The sequence below is a fragment of the Arvicanthis niloticus genome, chromosome 16 (genome assembly GCF_011762505.2).
Source record: "Arvicanthis niloticus isolate mArvNil1 chromosome 16, mArvNil1.pat.X, whole genome shotgun sequence".
Lineage (NCBI taxonomy): Eukaryota > Metazoa > Chordata > Mammalia > Rodentia > Muridae > Arvicanthis > Arvicanthis niloticus.
Window position 1 is genome coordinate 63,600,767 of NC_047673.1, and position 15,595 is coordinate 63,616,361.

General features: G+C 38.0%; 2 protein-coding genes across 5 annotated transcripts; one reads left to right on the plus strand and one right to left on the minus strand.

Moving 5' to 3' along the window:
- Positions 1–3,349: 3,349 nt before the first annotated feature.
- LOC117721831 (olfactory receptor 10J1-like) lies at positions 3,350–13,065 on the plus strand. 4 transcript variants are annotated; one of them, XR_013104478.1, is made up of 4 exons: positions 3,350–3,611; positions 5,200–5,374; positions 7,114–9,044; positions 12,763–13,065. XR_013104478.1 is itself a non-coding variant. In XM_076914527.1 (4 exons), the coding sequence occupies exon 4, from the start codon at positions 7,317–7,319 to the stop codon at positions 8,247–8,249; it is 933 nt and encodes a 310-aa protein (XP_076770642.1). In that variant the 5' UTR covers positions 3,350–3,454; positions 3,539–3,611; positions 5,200–5,374; positions 7,114–7,316; the 3' UTR covers positions 8,250–9,688. The 4 variants fall into 4 exon arrangements, 2 of the variants coding, with proteins under 2 accessions (XP_076770642.1, XP_076770643.1); XR_013104479.1 differs by lacking the exon at positions 12,763–13,065 and having other exon boundaries at positions 7,114–7,340; positions 8,940–9,688; XM_076914527.1 differs by lacking the exon at positions 12,763–13,065 and having other exon boundaries at positions 3,350–3,454; positions 3,539–3,611; positions 7,114–9,688.
- Positions 12,000–15,348, minus strand: LOC117721832 (mucosal pentraxin). Its single transcript, XM_034520652.2, has 2 exons — positions 15,213–15,348; positions 12,000–12,693 (listed from the first exon to the last, which is right to left on the minus strand). Exons 1-2 carry the CDS (start codon positions 15,274–15,276, stop codon positions 12,098–12,100), a joined length of 660 nt encoding a protein of 219 aa, XP_034376543.1. The 5' UTR covers positions 15,277–15,348; the 3' UTR covers positions 12,000–12,097.
- Between the last annotated feature and the right edge of the window lie 247 nt (positions 15,349–15,595).

Consider the following 15,595-nt stretch of genomic DNA (forward strand, 5'->3'; position numbering starts at 1 on the left):
GTTATTAGGTTATGAAGGAAGTGGACTTGTTCAGCAATAGTTCTTTGGGGGTGAGCTCTATCTTCTTGGGCAGCAGTTTGGTCTTGTAGTAAACACCAAATACGATTCAGAAGCTGCAGACCAGTCCTCTAGGCAGGTAAACTGGCAGCTACAGTCCAGTCCTTTCAGCAGGCAGACACCAGGCAGCTGTAGTTTAATCCTGAAGAAACCTCCAGACTCACCAACCAGCCTGAGGTGAGGCCCCTGAAGTGGCAAGCTGCTGCAGGAACCTCCCAAGCAGTTCTTGGGTGAGTTTCTGTTAAAGTTGGAGTTATTACAAGTTGAGGTCAACAACACTATGTAAGGTGAACCAGTTCATGCATGTCTGTAGCCAAAAATAGCATGGTGAAGTGAACCAACCAAGGTTCAGTGCTCATCCCCCACTGTCTGTGACATCATATCTGTGCTTCTTCATCAAGTGTCCTTTCACATGTTTGCTATATCAAAATATTCTTTTACCTGTGTCTGCTTCAGATAAATATTCTTTCATTTGTTTTCTTTAGTAAGACATCCTTTCACCTGTGTGTTCCAGCAAAACATCATTTGATATAACTAACTTTCCAAAGAAATAGAAGTTTCCACTTCAGTTGATGAGAGCAGTTTAAATGGAAGATCAGGCTGTTACCTCAGAAACACTGATCATTTGACCTTTCGAGGCAAATTAAATACAAATTTTCAAAATTGACACACTATGGTTTATATTTGGTTTATAATGTGACCTTAATATCTGAGGCATATTATGTATTTATTTATTTTGGTTAAGAAAGAGAGAACAGTGTTGGGTGGGTGAGAGTAAGGGATGATCTGGGAGGAGTTGGGGGAGAGGAAAGGCTGTTATCAAAATATATTGTATGGAATCACAAAGAAATGAAATCATAAAATCTTTTAAATTATATTTGTTTAGAATTGAACAAATAAGCACTGTGTGCCTGCTTTTGTAATTTTTAATTTTTTAATTAAAATATAATTATGTCAGTTTTTCCTTCCTCCTCTGGTCTCCAGTCCCTTCCATATACCCCTAGCTCCCTCTTGAATTCATGTCTTATTATTCTTTAATTATTGTTGTTACATGGTGTATTTGCCCCTTAATTAAGTCTCCTAGACAAAATATAGGCTGATTAGTTAAAGTTGAACATCTGGTAAACAATAAAGAAATTTCTATTGTAAGTATATCTGGCATTGTGGCATCTGTAGACATATGTACACACATAATTTGTTAATAAAACAAAAATTTGAAAGGAGCCCTTATGCTGATAAATCTGGACAGTAGAGACTCTGCCCACAGATATCCTGTGGAAATGAGTGTTTTGTAGAGACCTGGATCAGAGCCACTGAAATAATTCTGTAAATTATTTCTCTATAGTTTGTCTGTGCCCTGACACTTTGAATAAAACTGAACTTAAAAGTGATGGATTAATTTGATAGATAAAATCTGAAGACAGTATGGTTTTCAGACTATGACATCCATTTTGCTGGCTGCTTTTTTCTTTCTTTCTTTTTTTTTTTTTTTTTTTTTTTTCAGATTTAGGGTGAAAATCAGGAACAAATATCAAACAAAGTAAAACAAACAAAAGCCTTGGAAATCTAAAGATTTGGCCAGAATAGAAGCACATGTATAGTTGGAATCAAGAAAAGGGTGACTGCTGAAAAATATATTTGACAAGAACTTTGGGTCTGGCTAATAGGAAAACTGACATGAGCATAGCATAGGAATTGGCCTTACCCGGCCTATTACAGGGTTAAGAGAACAAATGTTTGAGCTCATTTGGAGGTTTTGATAGTTTGCTTTGAGAAGACAGTTCAAATGTACCCCCAGAGTTTTTCTTGAGATCAGTTCTCCAGGCACTCAGAGATCCCTGCAGCCATGGTCCAAGGGTGCATAGCTACTGCGTAACCTTGGCACCATGCATTTGATGCTGGTTTCCTATTCAAGGAGACTCTAAGAGCTACAGCTTCCACCCAGATTTCAAAGGAATGCTGGAAAATAAGACAGTGGCAGCTTCTGGACCTCTGCAATGCAGCTCATACAAAAGTTATGTAGGGCTGGAGTGATGGCTCAGTGGTTAACAGCACTGGCTGCTCTTCCAGAAGAACTGGGTTCCATTCCCAGGCACATACGTCAGTTCACAACTGTTTCTCCAGTTTCAAGGGATCCAATGCCTTCTTCTGCACTCGGCAGACACTGCGTGAACATGAAGCTCAAACAGGCAAAATACCCATACACATAAGATAAAAATAAACATATACATGTAAAGAATATGTATTTATGTTTCTCTGTGATGAATGCGCACTGTGCTGACCTCTGAAAAGGAAATTGTGTGGTGCTTGACATGTCCTTGGTCGGTATTGGAGATCATTGTGGCAATTTTCTGCAATAGGGAGGAGCTAAAGTGCTTCCTCACAGGTTCCCCACGGGACCAGAGATCATCTTTGTGGGGATGACCACCAAAACGTTGCCATAGCATCCTATTCCCAGAAAGTACCCAGAATAAGCCAAAGGAACAAAGGAAGAGGTCTAAGAATGACTCCTGTCTCAAAAAAAATGGATAAAATTCTCAGAGAACTAATAATTTTTAATCTTTTCTGTTTGTTTTCTGCTATTATTATTTTGTATCAAAATTTTATTAAATCTATTTTAATATTGTTTCCATTCCCCTAATTCTTAAAAAAAAAACTTCTGTTTTATTTTTGTTTGTTTGTTTGTTTGTATTTGGAGAAAGCATGTGCTTCTTTATGTAATAAAAGTAAATTTCTGTTTAAAAAAAAATAAGATTTACTTCTGTCTTGTCCCAGTGTGGGTGACAGGTGTTTTGTTTTTTTTTTTTTTTTTTTTTCCTGTAAATGGCTGTAAACATGAGGCATTTATCAGTGAGACTTAAGGAAATCAACTGTAGGCTAAAGCTGAGCCAGACAAGCCTTGGCCTCCAGTAATCCGGTGCAGCAATTGGATCTTATTTATTTGAATAAATGTTAAGAAATAAGCGGCTTTCCAATACAGACAAATTAGCATTTAGGGTCTTCTCTGGAGCTTAGCAATACTAATTGGTGTACTTCCTTAAAACTCAATGCAGAATCAGTTTCTGAAACCCAGACAGTTCTCAAATCAGTAAACAAATGAAAGCATTTTCTCTAGCAGTCTCAGAACTTCTTAATGAAGCCCTTGAGACTGGGTTCCATCCTTTTGTCTCTTAGGACCCCTGAGGAATTCTCCACAGGAAATATCCCCAGGAGAGGTAGTAAAGAGATTCACAAGTTAACAGAGAAAATAAACTATCAAAGCTCCTGAAATTTGCAACCTAAAAGACCATATTTCTTTTTGCTTCTACTTTAATGCCAAAGAAGTCAACTCCCCACATCAGTGGGGACAGCAGTAATTTTTTTTTTGTTTTGTTTTTTGTTTTTTGATACCAGAGAGGTGAATTTTCTTCATTTTATTAGTCTTAGCTTCCACTGTCAATACCTCTTGGATGTGGGTTTTGTGACTTGTGTCTGTTTTCAGACTCAGCAGGTTCCAGAATGTTGTAAAGATTTCTTCCAGAATGCACTTCTTCTTTCTGCTTCCCATTGCCAAGGTCAGACACAGTGACAAATGTGAATGAAATACCCAGTGTGTTTTTCAAATGTTTGCTATTTTTCCTCTACAGTTTTCAGTATGTAGTTGGCTCTATAGACTCTCCTGTTCATTAATGCTATTTGTTATCATGCTCTGGCAATAGACTGAGGAACATAAAACCTATTGGTGGCATGAACATAGCCACCTGTATGTGAAATACTCTCATATTAGAAGACATAGAAAGTGGAATGATGCGGCCGGTGGTAATTAGCAAGGAAATAGATATTGAGACAGTGGAAAGTAATGTTTTCCAACTATTAAGGACAAAAAATGGAGTTGATGCTAATAATGGAATAGTATACATCTCTGGAGATTAAAGAATGAGATGAATTGTACTGTTGTCAGAAGCATTCAAGACATACACTCCAGTGGAAGACGGTAGACTAGAACTGTTATGTATAGTCTAATTATGTTGTATAAAATTGAAATGGTATAGAACTGTTTAAGATTATATACCAAAAAAAAAGTCCCAGAGAGAAATAAACAAGTGGAAAGAAAGAAACTAAGGGAGGACGAATAATCACGATTACCTACAGACCAGAGTATATGGAACAGGAAGCTAACTTTTCAGTTTGCTCATCCCCACCACTCGGGAACACTTGTAATTTAAAAGTGTAGTTTTATTTTTCTAGACACACATAGTCCTTTCTTTATAAAGAGGGCTACTAACTTAAAAAAAATAATACATTTCTAATCACTGGAAGCACTGAAGCAGAATTTGGGGAACTATATATGAAGAATATATATGCTGTGCTTTGAAAATTACCTTCTAACCCTAGAGTCCAACGATTCAGTCATATTTGATAAACTAAAACTTCCAAATGTATTTTTCTTTTTTAAATTCTGGCTTCCAGCAGGGAAGTCTTGGTGGATGGAATGAGTGGGATTAGCTGCTTGCTCAGAATTGGATTTTTGGTCTAGGAAGGAACTTATTTCTGTAGAAGAATTTCTTTAAACACTTTTAGGAGCTGGGGGTGAGATTTTCCTCTACTCCCCAAAAAAATGGAACAGAAATTTACATAAAATGTTGCTTCTTTGATGGTCAGGACAGCGCAGAAGGAAGCTGGGATGCCGCCTTGGCTACTGTGATCCAGCTGCCCCTATGTGGACTCATCTGTTTTGTCCATTGTGAGGAGCCGTCGTTTTTCCTAATTAGGAAGAATTAAGGAAACACAAGAGTTCATATGCTCCGTGTGGTCTTTATACAACCTAGCTTATTTTGACTTCCCAGTTACAAAGAAAAAAACAAAAACAAAAACCTTTTACTTTGCCTAAATTTATTTTATTTTGCATATGATGAGTCCTGGTTATACAGGGGCAATTAAGGGCCAGTCCATTAGACACTCTCCAAAGGAAACAAGTATTATCTGGGTTTTTTCCATATCTCTATATTATCAAACTGTTTCTCACTGTTTTTCAAAATCTTTAGTTACAAATTCCAAATTATTCTTCTTCTGTCAGCTCCTCGCACCCCACTGTAGTAAGGGTAACGAAGATATTTAGTTCATTGTAAGTTTTTTTTATTTAATTCTATTTTTAAAATATAGCCTCAGGCATCGTCGTCGTCACCTTTTGGTGGTTCTTTAACACCCGCGATGAGCATCGCTGCTTTAGTCTCCCCCATCACTGCTCAGGAAGTTATCCATGACTGACTTCCCACCGACTTCCTGCTCAAAGACTAACTCACTGAGGCACTGTGCCTTCAACTGTTTCTTCTCTGAGGTAAGTTCAGTCACCTGTCCTCATCTGTCTTCCTTGGGCCCCTCTGCCATCGAATGATATATTTTGACTGGGAAGAAATATTTAGAAATTTTAGTTTTAGAGTTCTAAAGGAATAATTAAATATAAAAGTCTGGATTAAAAAGGTAACATTTGGAGATTTTGAGTGGATTTTCTTCATTTTAATGTTATTTATGTTATTGAATGTTTATTTCCTTTTTGTAAAAAAATTTTTTATTTTAATTTTTAAATCAACGTATAATTACATCATTTCCTCCCTTTTCCTTTCCTCTTCCAAACCTCTCCATGTCTTCCTCATTTTAACTTTCAAATTCATGTCCTCCGTTTTTTCATCAGTTGTCATTGTTACGAATACATGCATAATCTCTGCTGTGCCTCCTTAGTGTTCCGTGTGTGTGTGTGTGTGTGTGTGTGTGTGTGTGTGTGTGTGTGTACTTCTTCATTTTCATTCTGTTTTGTTTTGTAAATTGCAGTCTGTGATATTCCTATCCATCAAACTTCCCATGTCTGCTCTATTTAACTATGAACTGACCACACAGTTCCCATCAGATGCATATGGCAATTATTTTAATTATCAGTTAATTATTAATTCACATTGTTTCTGGCCTTGATTATCATAATAAAAATAATTGTCAGTTCTTTGAAGTACATACATTTTGACACACATATCTGACCGTTTACTAAAAATACATAATCAGAGGTGGAAATATTAATTCAAGGAAAGTTTGTATAGGTTATCACTAACCTGCTAATATTTTCTCAGTTTTTTAGGTTCTAAAATTTTTCTGGTTTTCCAAATTATTTCTGGGTTTCCATATCTTTACCATGTAATTTCATTCCCAGAGAAAGAGGAAAATACATATTTTCTTCCAATAAAAATGAGAAGTCATCTTATTTCTCATATATGTTATGGCCATTGATACTTCCTAGGTAGCTGTAATGTAGAACAAACCACCCTAGTTTTAGAAGGAAATGATTGCATTAATTTGAGCAAATTTGACTTTGGTGTCATAATTTCCATACTGCTAGATGGGAAGTACAAATAAACTAATATATAGGGTGTGATAATGTTGAATGACATATGGAAAAAAACCTTAAAATGCTACAAGGGACTGCTTATCATTACTCAATTATTTTTGAACATAAGCAACTTTTGGTTCTAAATTATCCCTCAGTGAGAGAACAGAAGTTAAAATATTGGTTTCCCTGCAGCTATGTAATGTATTATCTTGAAAAAAAAATTAGAAAAGATAGCTTACTCTAGTGAGACCAGGTACCTTTGCATGGAGATGCACACAATCCAGGAAAATAAGTTGCTGGGCAACAAGGAGCTTGATTGACAGGTTACATCTAGTACTGAGAAAAATTTTTGAGGAAAAGGAGGCATCTGCCAATATTGAAGAAAGAGGGCAATATTCTTTGTTTTAAAAAATGTAATAGGGGACAGTCGGGCTTGCAGATGCTGAATGATCTGTGGAAGTGTGTTCATGAAGCAGACAAGTGCATGAGAGAGTACAGACATTTGTAAGGTGCTGGGGAAGCCTGCATAATTTTTTTTACAACACAGAAGTACAGTCCTTTATGAAGACAATAAAAAAATAATCTGTTTTAAACAAATTCTAAGTAACAAGTTTTGAAAACTGTGCCCTAAGTGAATATGCCTTTCAAATTTAATTATGTCTTGTCTGTTTCTCTTGACTACTTCCCTCTCCTACTTGAAGTCCACCTTCTCAGGAAATCTGTTCCACATTTTATACATAAACTTTTTATTACTATCTTTGACTACTAGATGGACATCTGTCCTTGCTAACTATGTCTACCCAGAGACAGAACCATTACCAATTCTTCCTAAGCGTCACGTGCTTAAAATGTGCACTAATGTATTCTAACTGATTGACTCAAACCTGTCATTTCTGTCTGGAAGATGATGAGAAGAAACCACACAGTGGTAAGTGAATTTGTTTTCCAAGGTTTCTCCAGTTTTCATGAACACAAATTTACTCTCTTTATGGTGTTTCTGACCTTGTACCTGCTAACCCTGACTGGTAATACCATTATTATGATAATTATCAGTATTGATCGTCACCTTCATACCCCCATGTACTTCTTCCTTGGTATGCTTTCCACTTCAGAGACAGTGTACACATTGGTCATTGTACCAAGGATGCTCACCAGCCTTGTGGGTTCAAGCCAATCCATTTCATTGGCTGGCTGTGCTACCCAGATGTTCTTTTTTATCACTCTGGCCATCAACAACTGCTTTCTGCTTACAGCGATGGGCTATGACCGCTACGTAGCTATCTGCAACCCCTTGAGGTACACAGTTATCATGAACAAGAGAGTCTGTGCCCAGCTAGTATGGGGGTCCTGCAGCATTGGGCTGCTTGTGGCCATAATTCAAATTGCATCTGTGTTCAGGGCACCTTTCTGTGACAGAGAAGTAGCCCACTATTTCTGTGACATCCGCCCAATTATAAAACTGTCCTGTGCTGATACCACTCTACATGACATAGTTAACTTTATCATCAGCTCACTGGTTATTGTGGTACCCATGGGTTTGGTTTTCATCTCTTACATTCTCATCATCTCTACCATCCTCAAGATTGCCTCTGCTGAGGGACGGAAGAAGGCCTTTGCCACCTGTGCCTCTCATCTCACTGTGGTCATCATCCATTATGGCTGTGCCTCTATTGCCTACCTCAAGCCCAAATCAGAGAACACTAGGGACCAGGATCAGCTGATCTCAGTGACTTACACTGTGTTTACTCCTCTCCTTAACCCTGTGGTATATACCTTGAGAAACAAAGAAGTCAAGGATGCCATTTACCGTGCTATTGGGAAAAAAACTCTTGCCTAGGATATTTGGCAGTTTGGCATATAGTGGATACCCTTTATTTAACTGCAGTTTCAATTAATAATAGTCAATTCTGGTCTGAAAATATAAATAGAATATTTATTTTTTGAAACATTTTGTTTGTTTGTTTAATGTATGAGTGCTCTATCTGCATGTACACCTATGTGCCAGAAAAGGGCATCAGATCCCATTATAGATGGTTGTGAGCCACCATGTGCTTTCTGGAGATTGAACTCAGGATCACTAGAAGAGCAGTCAGTGCTCTTAACTGTTGATCCACCTCTCCAGCCCTAGAATAGTTGTAATACAAACAATTCTTTAGTATAAAATTATTTACCTTTATACAGGATGAAATATAGTACAACCCTGACCCATCTTACTTGGAACATGAACCATCCCTTCCTCCGCTGTATCCATATTGTACATGCTACCCACTGATACTGTATTGTATCAGTATCACAGAACAAAATGCAGACAACACATCACATTTTATTACCATATATTATTATGATTGTCCTATTGTATCATTACAGTTTTGTTTCATCGTGTATGTATGTGTGCACTATTCATGTGTGTATGCATGTTTGAATGTATGTGGATATATGTGAGCATTATCATGTGTGTGTGCGTGTAAGGTTATAAAGTTGATATTAGGAATCTTCCTTGGTCATTCTTCTACCTTATTTTTTTAAGGTGTCGTCTCTCCACCAAGCTCAGGGCTTATAAATACAGCAGGCCTTTTTAGTCAAATTTGCTCTGGTTACTCCCTGTGTCTACCACCTGAAGATGGAATTACAGGTAGGTTGCCATCTCCTCCTGATCTTCACAGAGGTCCTAGGAATTGCTACTCCAGTCCTGACACTTGTATAACAAGTGCTTTATCCACTGAATATTTTCATATCATTAGCTATTGTGGTAATCTACCCGTGTGCTTAATTTATAAATCAACTGTACCATAAGTGTGTATAAGTTGGAGAAACAGTATATATAAGGTTTAGAGCTTACATGCTTCAATTTTAGGTACCCATTGAAGGTCATGAAACATGCCACTCATGGATAAGGGAAAATACTATGCAGTCAGTCACAGTCTGGATGTTCTTTCCTTTTTCTATTGATAACTATTCTTTTATAATGTATAACCTGATCACTCTTGCCCCCCTCTCACAACCCCTCCCAGATCATCCTCACTGCTTACCCACCAAACTCCACCCTCTCTCTTTAAACAAACACACAAAAATAAAACAGACAAATGAGAAAACAAGAAACATGTATACACACACACACACACACACACACACCTCACAAAAAAACACAAGAACTGAAATGAAAATATAAAAGCAAATGGTTTAGGTACTTTTTGAAAATTCAAAACCAATTTTTCTGTATCATTCCTCTTATCCTCAGAGGAAATTGCAAAATATGATGGTAAGGTTACATTAAAGAATGACTCAAATGTACTAAAGGTTGCTTCTTGTTTTTATTTTGTATTTATTTTCTTTTAACTAAACCTTAAACTCTTTTTGTAGTGTGAAAGACTGGGCCCTCTGTCTTGCACATGCTAGGCAAGCGCTCTTCCACGCCGCTCTACTCCCTCCTTCTTGCTTTTATCTTTATTCTGCTGTATCTTTTACTGGTCTACCAGGTTGCCTCTATAGTAATGACCAGATGCAGCTCACAAATGGGGAAATGGGTAGAAATCATAAGCAAGGGTGGAATTGATTATTATCACTTCATTGGTGGCAGAAAAGTGGGTCGCATATTTGAATGCTGGACTGAAGGATCACCGTAAATGTCAGACAGATACTGAGTGCTAGATCATCTAACAGGACACAACTGCTGTCCAGTCCTGCTAGAAACAGGCAGAGCACCCTCTCCTACGCTTCTTCTTTGGGTAGTGATGGGAGTAACAGACACAGATTACCCCACAGAAAGATTATCACATATAAACATTCTCACATGCTTTGGAGATCTGTAAACGTTTTCTTCAATTTTTCTGAGTCTCATTAGAACCAGTCCATTAGTGAGTCTGGATCACTAGTATGTTCAATGTTATCAAGCAACTTAGCCATATTCAGTTCAGAACTTCCCCACAGGTTCTGAGGAGTAACATTGGGATGTCTGAAGAAGATGGTTCTGAAATTAAATATGTTAATGCTATGCATTAACTCATTCCTGATGCTGCTGAAATAGGAATTAGACCATTACTTTCATTTTTGTCTTTGTAGAACATAATCCAATACTCATATTTTGTCTTTATCCTCTTCTTTGCTACACTGGTAATCTTATTCTGTGTGAATCGTTAGGTGTTTACTTTAAACCGTTGATTCTTAACATTTGGGTCATGGTCTCTTTGAGGTCAAATGACAGGAGTCGCATGTGGGACATCCTGCACAGAAGCTACTTACATTATAACTCATAACAGTAGCAAAATTACAGTTATGAAGCAGCAAGGAAAACACTTTATGGTTGGGGGTCACTGCAACATGAGGAACTGTAGCATTAAAGGGTCGCAGCATCATGAAGGTTGAGGAGTTTAACTTCAAACACTTTTCTACACAAGAATCCGAGGGTTCCCTAACTCCTCTACTAGTGCTCATTAAATGGGAAGGTTACTTTCATGTGTGAGAAAAAGGTAAGAGTTAGAACTATTTAGCCTGGTGAGGAGTCTGAATGGGTGAATATTTTGTGATTCACTCAAAGTTGAAAAAAAATCTGTTCTTTTTTTTTTTTTTTTTTTTTTTCAAGAATCCCACTGAAAATGCATGGGAACCACACTTTAGCTTAAGCCTGAGGCCTCTGTGTCTCTAGTGATAGTGTGAAAGCCAGAGTTATGTTTTAAGTTTTAATTACTGTGCCTAAGAGAACCACGAAACAAAAATGCCTGTAACCTGTAAGTCCCTTGCCAAAGGACATGTGCTTCCTAAAAAGGTGAAGGTCACGTGGTTTTGCTCTCCTAAACAGGTGTCTCTCTCTCTCTCTCTCTCTCTCTCTCTCTCTCTCTCTCTCTCTCTCTCTCTCTTACTCAACTACACTGGATGTATTTGAGCACGGATAGGCAGGGAGATGGGCAGGGAAAACATCAGGGTGTATGCTTGCCCCTGATTGGACCTGATGGGAAATACCATGGCCTTATGGATTTGCCTTTATAATTAACCTCTGCAAAATGTGACTCATTGCCATTTGCTGGAAACCCCAGAATGGTCCTGGCCAGAGTCCATCATCCTAGCCAGTATTTAATTCAAGCTTGCTTCAAATTTGCCTCAAAAATTGTGGAACTTGTCTTTCTCTCCTGATTCTCGGGTTTAACAGTAGGAGGGCCTAGCATGTATGCTTATCCTAGAACAGCTACTTCCCAGGGAAGCTGAGAGTGAGTGTGCAGAGGAACCTCCAGTACCGCTGGCTGGCCCTGTCTCTTTTGGGGTTTCTCTTAGCATATCTTTGCAAACATCTTTGGTTCTTTTCTGGGTGGGTGAATGGGTATTTTCTCAACCTAGCTCCTGGGAAATCCTCTTTTGAAACTCTCTTTTGGGTCTGACTTCTTCAGATGGATAGTCTGTTCCTGAAGGCCTCTCCCAGCATTCAACTGTGCTCACAGGTTTCTGAATTTGAGCACTCGGAACCACCTTCTCCAGTCACACAGAATTCTACAAGATGGCTGCTCACTTGTGAGAGGAGCATGTTCCCCTAGTTTCTATGGTTTTATTCTGTAGACAATTACGGAACAATTCACTCCAATATTTGCAGCCATAAATAACATATAGCAACGATTTGCATTTCTTTGCTTTTTAATCAACGCACATTGTCATTGTAATAGAACCCAAAGCAGACTTAAATTTCATAAAGCAATTAGCTTAAGTCCACAGTCTGGGCTTAGTCACCACATAGCCATTGTCTTCATAAATAAGAGCTTGCCAGTTTATAAGGTTGCCATTGTTACAGCTGTCATGTACCTCTTCTAAGGGGACCACATAGTCCCACAAGGAAACATCCCATATCTCCCCAACAAAGGATTGTTTTACATCAAAACGTCCCCCAAAGGAATCTTGCTCTTGTCCTAGAATGATCTTTGCCTCACCCCCCACAGTGTACCCCTTCTTCAAGCCTTTCCTCCCCAGTGGCTTTCCATTCAGCCAGAATTCTGCAATCCCAGAGCCAGATTCCCAGCTCACACAGATATGGACTGGATCATAAAGACTTGTGGGTGCTTTGAAAATGGCTACCGAATTCCCAACATAAAACATGTATTCTCCTAAATTTTCCACAAAGAGAAGAATCTCATTGTCCTTGGTTTTTGTGTTATAGGAGAAGATGCTGTAAGGGCGGGTCAGATCTGTGAAGGCCTTCAGACACAGGGTGAAGTTTTTCAGTGACTTCTGCACCTGCGGTATCAGGGACACATAGGCAGTGGATGATTCTCGAGGAAAAATAAATGCCTTTCCCTTCATGTCTGTGGAGAAAAACAAACAGCAAGACAAACATCCTATCAACTCTGATATTTGATTTGTTCTTTTTGTAGCCCTAGAGCTGCTTCCTGGAAGAACATGTACAGCACATTGGAGCACACAGAGATCCTACGAGTGTTTGAACACAGCAATAGTAAATAGTTATACAGCGTTAAAGGCAGACCTGGATGAGGTGGTCCATGTCTGTGGTCTCAGCACTGGAGAGGTGGAGACTCCCTGCTTTATGTAGTGAGTTCAAGGATAGCCTGAGCTATGGGAACCTATCTCCAACAAACAAAACCAAAACTAAGAATGAACAGATGAATTTGAACTCAGCTTATCTGTTACAAAATTAAAGATTCCCTTTATTAACTCTACCTTGATCTTCTTTGACACAGCACCTAGATTAAAGAAGTACCTGTGATAGAGAATTAAATTATCTGAAATATTGCAATGTATAAAGCCTGAGGTTCTGCATATTCTTTCACCACTGACCCAATCATGTTATTTCATCTAGAGTCTTGTAGCTAGGGTTAATACATCCTGGACCCTGTTATGATAGACCATCAGAATCATGTAAATTACTTGGTCAAGATCTTAATAGTGCTGGACCTCACCTTCACTCTATCCTGCAGTTCCTTTGTCCAATAAAGACAAGTTTTCCATGACAGCAACAAGGTCAAGGAATTATTACTATGGATTTATTTTGTCTAAAGAGCCATGTGAAAAGATGAAACTAATCACTATAGAATGATTCTTTCCTGGTTCAGAAAAGTAAATTTAACAAATGCTGCAGTTTGGAAAATAAACTAAGAAATAATGACAAACTGAATCAGAGGAGACATGGCCTAGAAAGATTATAAAATCTTGAATTGAGTTAGTTTTGCTTCATAGTAGGAAATGGAAAAACAGCATGAATTCTATTTTCTAACATACAAAGGCTTCTTAAGTAATGCTTATACTCTGGACCCCTGGAGAATAGGAATAGAACAGTTCCAGAAAAGAGAGTTAGCTCGAATGTCTGAGAGAGGGGCGTGCATGGCAGGTGAGGGCGAGCTAAATTCCTGTCAACACAACAGTGCCCAGAAGATTGGAGTGTAAACCATGTATTTATTCCTTGTGATCAATTATCTCCCTGTTTGTAACCTTGTCAGGATCCAAACTTGAAGCAAAATATCATAGTTAGCCTGAAATAACTTATAACTCTCCGCTGACAGTAATGCTGCAGCGTAGAGAAACGTAGAGAAATGAGTGTCAAGTTTTCTTACTGGCAGCAGTGAGAAAAAAAAAAAAAGATAAAGCTGTCAAAACAGGAAAGTAGCTTCTTTGGTAATAAACTAGTTTTATAACACCCATCACAAAGTTCATTCTTCCCTTAATTAACCTCAGCACCATTTATTGGGTGAGTATTATTTGTATCCCCATTGTATTGGTGAAGAAGTGAGGCTCAGAGTCCTATCACTTCATCGAAGTCATTCAACTATCTAACTATTCAGGAGAAATGGGTTTCTGGTTTAAAGTCCAAACTCCTTCCAAGATTTCTTCTCTCCTCTTATATTACCTCAATTAAGTATTTAAAAGAATGAGAGAGTAAATATCCCCTTTACATATATACATACACATACATATATGTGTGTGGTATGTATGTGTGTATAAATGTATGTATATGTAGATTATATATATATGTATATATGTATATATATATCACATATATATATAATCATCCACTGCCTGTGTGTTCTTGATCCTGCAGATGAGGAAGTCACTGCAGAAGTTCATCCTGTGTCTGAAGGTCTTCAGGGACCTCACCTGCCTTTACAGCATCTTTTTCTATCTTCTTGTTCTCTTAAATGAGAAGTCATCAAAGAAACAAATCCCATTCTCCTTTCTTGAACTCAGAGACTTCTTTACACACTAGTGTAGTAAAGTATACCCTTAATCATCAACACATGTGGTAGTTTTTAAAATGTGACTTAACTTAATTATCTTCCCTTTAAGTAAGGGATGATTCACTGGCAAGGAGTGGGGACACAGTGGGAGGATTTCTAAGATCTGATTATTGAAAGGTTGTGGCTTCTGAACTGGACATTTCTTCCAGCTATGTATGGCAACTGTTTTGAGAAAGGGCCTCAATGACATTAAATTAGGAGTGGTCTACAGTGAATAGAAAAAAATGAAGAACTCAGATTCCTTGTCCAGCATCTTGAAATGAGATGAAATTGATTAACTATACAAGTAAGCTTGAGAGCAGACCTTCTGCAGTGGAAACTTCCGACAACACTACAACCTTGGTTAAAAGACCTGTGCTTGGAAACAGGAGCTAAGCATTCTCTGTTTTCTGTTGTTAAAGAGACATAAGACAGTAAATGATCACTCTTTGAAGCTTCTAAGTTTGGATAATATATGGAATAAGTAACTTCCACACACCATTCACTCACAGTTTCCTGAGAACCACAGCAGCAAAAGATGTTGGACTCTCTATGTTCTGGATGTGGAAAACTTTCAAGCTGGGTTCAGGACCTACCTGATTGTGATACACTTCCTGAAAAAACCGAGAGAAACAGGACACCTGCAATAACCTTCTCCATTGTGTTCTTCTTGAACACTTCCAGTAGTGAGAGATCAGCAACCCTTGTCTCTGTGAAGAAACCTCTGCTGTTTGGCTCTTATATTGCATTCATAGGGACAACACCTTGTTTTCACAAAAGAAGACAAAGTTATAAAAGGTTAATATTAACTGAACAATAGATGTTTTTAAAACCAATGTGTTAATCACCTCAAATAATGTAAAAATTCTTGGGTAAACTCTAACTACACAAATGAAAGATTTTAAGGCACTGAAGAAATAAACAAAAGATATCAGAAGATGGAAAGATCTCCCATGCTCATGGACTGGTAGGATTAATA

Coding starts and splice junctions, on each gene's coding strand:
- LOC117721831 (XM_076914528.1), top strand. CDS start 7,317: ATGATGAGAAGAAACCACACAGTGGTAAGTGAATTTGTTTTCCAAGGT.
- LOC117721832 (XM_034520652.2), bottom strand. CDS start 15,276: ATGGAGAAGGTTATTGCAGGTGTCCTGTTTCTCTCGGTTTTTTCAGGA. Junction 12,694..15,212: donor AGGAAGTGTATCACAATCAG/GTAGGTCCTGAA, acceptor TTTTCTCCACAG/ACATGAAGGGAAAGGCATTT.